The 5,993-nt window shown below is 43.2% G+C and overlaps 1 protein-coding gene across 1 annotated transcript in view; it reads left to right on the top strand.

The window, feature by feature from the left end:
• Positions 1-1,330: 1,330 nt before the first annotated feature.
• The window catches only part of LOC143025750 (uncharacterized), a 7,404-nt gene continuing 2,741 nt past the window's right edge, over positions 1,331-5,993 (top strand). The window contains exon 1 of the mRNA XM_076185757.1: positions 1,331-4,728. Within this exon, the coding sequence (XP_076041872.1) occupies positions 1,331-4,728 (3,398 nt within the window). The remainder of the gene's footprint in view (positions 4,729-5,993) is intronic.

Genomic DNA, 5,993 nt, shown 5'->3' with positions numbered 1-5,993 from the left:
AGAAGCACGAGAACTGCGGGAGTTCAAAAGAGAAGAAAAGGTCCAAAAGATACAAGAAGCGCGAGAATTGCGGGCCGAAAAAAGGAAGAGACGTGAGGCGTTTAAGAAAGTGAAAGTTTTCCTGCGATTTGGAGAGACTCCTTAGGATTTTTCAGAGGAAGAAAAAAATGTTCCTGACAAGTTGAGAAAAGAACGATCCGAACGTCATTTGAAGGAGCCAGATTCCGACCAGCGAGAAACCGTGAGGGAGGAGTTGCTTGGGTTTCTTAGGGAAAACTCTGTTCAAATTTTTCCGCATCACATCGGCCAATTGGGGGATTTCAAATGTAAAGTCTGTTCAGCTTTGCTGTGGAAACGAGAAAACAAAACAATCTGTTGCAACTTGGGTCAAACTCCTTTATTGTTGCCCTCAGATATTAAGGACGGGACAATAAGAGAGCTCTACGAAGGTAAAACCGTTCTCTCTGAAAGATTTTTGAAACACATCGCTGGTTTCAATTTAGTATTTTCTTTCACATCTTTTGCGACTTCGAGTAAGCTGGAGAACGCAGGGGAAAAGGCACTGTGTTACAAAATTCAGGGACGAGTGTACCACAGACTAGGCTCATTGAAGCCTGGGTTGCTAAAAAAGGGGTCTTTGACTGGGAAAGACGTGCATTTTGATCATGACAGTAATTCTGAGAAAAACCCGTCTTGGAGGAAGAATAATTCTTTCTTGGATCTTTATTTCTACCACGAGAAAGATCAGCAGATTAAACTTCGCACTCTGGTGGTTCAACATTTTTCAAAGTCAGGAAATGGCAAGGGGAAAATGAACGAAACGGAGAAGAGACGAGCTAGGGAGGAAAAGGTTCTTTCAGAGAACGAGAAGATTATCACACACTTTTACGAATACATGGCAAAACATAACGCGTGTCTGTCTGGGATGTTGAAAGAGCTAGAGACGGGTAAACAGCTCATGGAAGCTCACGTCAAGAAATATGGCAAATTACCCCAGGTGTCTATTACGTTGAAAGCCGCTGAGAATCTAACAACCCGCGAACATAAAGGAGTCTACCACCTTCCCACTTCTTCTTCGCAGGTGGGAGCCATCGTTAATTTGGGCCCCTCAAGAGACCCATTGGAAATAGTGATAGGTTCCCCAAAGGAAGATTCAAAATTTAGTCTCAGACTTATGAGTCACACCAACTTCTTCTACGATGTTTTTCAGTATCCTCTCCTGTTTCCCAATGGAGACGTCGGTCATTCTTGCACTCTGAAATAGCAACGCAAAGCAGACATCTGTTGTTCAAAACATGTTCCTGCAACATACAGTAGGCTAAGCCCTTGCATGTACTACGCCTCTCTTTACATGGAAAGAGAAGGTGTTTTCAATTATGTGACTAAAGGGGCCCGTCTTTTCCAACAATTTGTTGTGGATAATTACGTGAAAGTTGAGTCTGACAGGTTGTCTTTCATCGAACACAATCAACAGGAGTTGCGGAAAGAGCGCGCTGATATTCTTATAGGGGACGGGGATAACCGAAAGGCTTCATTTGTTGGGGGCCCAAGATATATGAAAGCGCGGCAGCAAGACCCCTTGGCTTTTGTGTCGTCTTACGGGTCTCCAGACTTTTTTATCACCTTTACAATGAATCCTCATTGGGAAGAGTTGAAACAAGCCGTTGAGGCTGTCGGTTGTGATATCTCCCGGATGTATGACCGCCCTTACTTTGTTAGTCGGATTTTCAAGTTGAAAGTGGACAGCCTGATGGACGATCTGACGATTAAAAACGTGTTTGGGCGCGTTAAGGCACACCTACTGAGTGTTGAGTGGCAGAAAAGAGGTCTCCCTCATGTTCATATCCTTCTTTGGATGGAACGCCACGTTACTGCCGATTTCGTCTCTAGGGTGATATCAGCTGAGATACCTGACAAAAATAAAGAGCCGCGCTTATATGAGATTGTGACAACGAACATGATACACGGCCCCTGTAGAGGCTTTGACGAGTCCCAACTATGTTGTCGAGGAAAGTACGGTTCCACATTATTGTGTGGAAAGGGTTTTCCGAAAGTGTGTAGGGGCGACATGTACTTTGGGAACAACGGGTACCCTCTGTATCGAAGGACAGCAGTAGGTGAAGGGGGCCACTCTTTCGAGAAAAAAGTAAAGGGAGAGAAAATCAAAGTTGACAATTCATGGGTTGTCCCCTACAGCCCGTACCTATGTTTAAAGTATAACACGCACATAAATGTTGAGTGCTCAAATTCTATAAAGTGCATAGCCTACGTTACAAAGTACGTCAACAAAGGATGTGACCGCATTCTGTTTTCGAAAACGAAAGAAGGGGAAGATGTTAATGAAGTGAGAAAATTCCAGGAGGCCCGATTCGTCAATGCGAATGAGGTGTCGTGGAAGATTTTCAAATTTGCGATTCACAGAAGTCACCCCCCTGTGGCAACTCTTGACTTGCATCTAGAAGGAGAGAACGCGGTATTTTTCAAGGAGAACGCGTCTAAGGAGGAACCCGATAGAAAAACCTCTAAAGACACTCATTTGACAGCTTTCTTCAAACTGTGTGCGCGAAACGAATTTGCAGCAGGCCTATATTATAATCAGCTTCCCAACCACTTTGTTTTTAATAACACTAGCAGTGTCTGGGAAGAAAGAAAGACGACAGCATCTTCTCTAGGAAGGATACGTGCTGTCACAAATAAAAATGTCGAGCTCTTCTATTTGAGACTACTTTTAACACACATAAAGGGGCCTACGTCTTACGAGGATCTTCGGACATTTGAAGGGGTGATCTACCCCACTTACAGAGAAGCCGTTAAAGCGATGGGACTCCTAAACGACAAAGAAACTTGGAAGAAAACTATATTGGAAATCATCAACCACACTAATGACCGCAATCAGTTGCGAGCTACTTATGCGAGCATGCTGGTGTTTTCGGAATTAGAGGACCAGTCAGGTATCTGGGAAGAGACCAAAGATTTGTTCGCCAGTGACTTCCTGCAGCGCCAAAAAGCGACGGAATACAACGCTCTAGACGATATCCAGGAACATGTGTGGAACTGCGGAGGGGGCTATATCACCCAATATGGGCTACCACTTTCAAGATGTGGCGAGAAAACATCAAACATCATACGCCGAGAAAAGGCCTATAACAAAGAGAAGTTGACAGAAGAGGTGAAGGAGAAGTCTCTTCTTCTGAACAGCAAACAGAGACTCTGTTACGATACTGTGCTATTTCGCATCGAGAACGCCCAAAAGTACAGGCACAATGGGATATTCCTGGATGCTCCAGGTGGGACGGGAAAGTCTTTCGTGCTCAACATTTTACTGGATACTGTTCGTTCTCAGGGAAAATTTGCCTTGGCTGTCGCTTCATCGGGTATCGCCTCTACTGTTTTGCATGGAGGAAGAACTGCACATAACATGTTCAAGATCCCGTTAATGGATTACAACGAAGTGTGCGCCTGTAGCATCAAGAAAAACTCAGAGTTGGCGAAGCTCCTATCAATGACGTCTCTAATAGTCTGGGATGAAGTTGTGATGGCAAACAAGAACACGTTAGCTACTCTTGATGTTTCCCTTCGGGACATTTTGGGCGTTCCAGGAAGGTTTATGGGGGGGATAGTATTTGTCTGTGCGGGAGATTTTCGTCAAATCCTCCCAGTTATAAGAGGGGGAGGAATGAATGATGAGCTCGAATACTGTATAAAGTCCGGTTATTTCTGGGACGACCTTTTAAAGTTGGAACTAACACATAACGTGAGACTCAAGGCAGATGACGCAAAGAACAAGATATTTGCGAAAAATCTATTGGCTCTGGGGAGAGGGGAAAGTGGACCCGTAAAACTTCCCGAGAAGTTTGGGATTGTCGTTGAGACCCGTAAAGAGTTAGTGGACAAAGTCTATGATAATTTAGAGGAAAATCACCTGAATGCTTCATATTTCGAGAAGGGGGCTATCATTTCCCCCACAAACGATGATGTCGACAGGATAAACTTGATGGTCTACGATAAGTCTGAAGAACCAGAGAAAGTGTACATGAGTGTTGACACTGCAATGGAAGAAGTAACGGACATTCAGACATCGGTTTTCAATGCCATAACGAGCCCCTCTCTCCCTCTTCACATGTTGAGACTGAAAGTAGGAAGTGTCATCATTGTTATGAGGAATATATGCCCTCCCAAGTTGTGTAATGGGTCCAGAGTAGTGACTAATCTTAAAAAAAATATCATAGTCGGAAAGATCTTAGGCGGTACACACAGGGGTGAACAGGTTTTACTCCCGAGAATTACTCTGGAGTCTACTGATACCACTATACCATTCAAGCGGAAACAATTCCCTGTTAAGCTTAGTTATGCGATGACGATAAACAAATCTCAGGGGCAGACATTTGATAGGTGTGGAATATTGCTTGATTCTGTACAGTGCTTTGCCCACGGACAACTTTATGTCGCCTGCTCAAGAGTTACAAGCTGGAATTCTCTCATCATATACACAGGTTGGGAAAAAGTGAACGACGATTTCAGGATGAAACTACCACGCAATTGCGTGTATAAAGAACTTTTCGTTGAGAGTCTTTCAGAAGAAGATAAACCTCCTGAAGCGGTCGTAGTTTCTGACGACCAAGAAGTTGCTTTGGCCGAAGAAGAGCCTGACCAAAGCATTGTAGAGATACCCAAAGAAGTGTACACGATCTCAGAAGAGGAAGCCGTAGATATGTTGCTGCCCGCGTCGTACGATTTGTGCTACGAAAGAGAAGAAGAGGTCGACCCTGCCTCCAGTGTCTCTATCTCTATCAAGGAGGAGTTGGAAGAGAAAATAGAGGAAGTTGACCAAAAAATAGAAGAGGTCAAAAAGATGCTAAAAGAGAACAGAGATACCACTACTAAGAGCAACAAGAGGTGCAGCGATGACGACGAGGGAGAATCTTCTACTAAGAAGTAGTGCCGGCGGCTTTAAGTTGTAGAAGAAGTTAAATATGACTAATAAAACACAAATGTATAGCAAGAGGGCGTAGCCCTAGGGCGCGAAGCTCCTGGGAGCGAAGCGAGCAGCGCTGCAGGACAAGCACCCACGGCGTCGTCGTCGTCGTTGTCGTCGTCGTCTTCGTCGTCGTCGTCGTCATCATCATCATCATCATCATCATCATCATCATCATCATCATCATCATCATCATCATCATCATCATCATCATCATCATCATCATCATCATCATCATCATCATCATCATCATCATCATCATCATCATCATCATCATCATCATCAGTAGAAACCTCTTTAAAAACAGTGAAATGAAAGTAACAAAAGAGGAGGAAAGACATCTTGGCACTGTGATCGGCTCTGGATCATTTAAGAAGTAATATATCGAAAACAAAGTTATCGAATGGGTGGCGGAAGTTAGGCCACTAGCCAACTTTGCAAAGACCAAACCCTAGGCGGCATATGCTGCCACTTCGCTCGCGGGCGCCGCAGGCCAAGCACCCACGGCGTAGCCGTGGCTGGCGCAGCCAGGTGCTTGTATTTAATTATATTTCTTTAACTTAAGTTAGTTTGATTTTTCTTTTCCCGGTGCGACCTTATTCAGTTCTCTTGACCGTTTGAGCCCCGTAATAGACATAGGGTCTAAGGGTTCCCTTGATGTTACCAACCTCTGACATTCACAAGGCCGGTAAACCTTTGGTACTTTAGAGAGATTTGTAACAATGTATATATATATATATATATATATATATATATATATATATATATATATATATCTTTTTTCAACCACATTAACTTTTTTTACTTTTAATTCCATGTCATCACGAACGAGACTGACAATGCGCTCGTCGGAGACATATACGGACGACATGGAATTAAAATTAAAAAAGTTAATGTGGTTGAAAAAATATTAAGATCTGCACTGGGGACCATTCAGTGTGCGTATATATATATATATATATATATATATATGTATGTATATATATATATATATATATATATATATATATATATATAA

This window comes from Oratosquilla oratoria, chromosome 5, assembly GCF_046742065.1.
Source record: "Oratosquilla oratoria isolate Oo_2021 chromosome 5, ASM4674206v1, whole genome shotgun sequence".
In the NCBI taxonomy this organism is placed as follows: Eukaryota; Metazoa; Arthropoda; class Malacostraca; order Stomatopoda; family Squillidae; genus Oratosquilla; species Oratosquilla oratoria.
The sequence above is the reverse complement of the archived record's forward strand: the minus strand, read 5'-3'. Positions and strand labels throughout refer to the sequence as shown.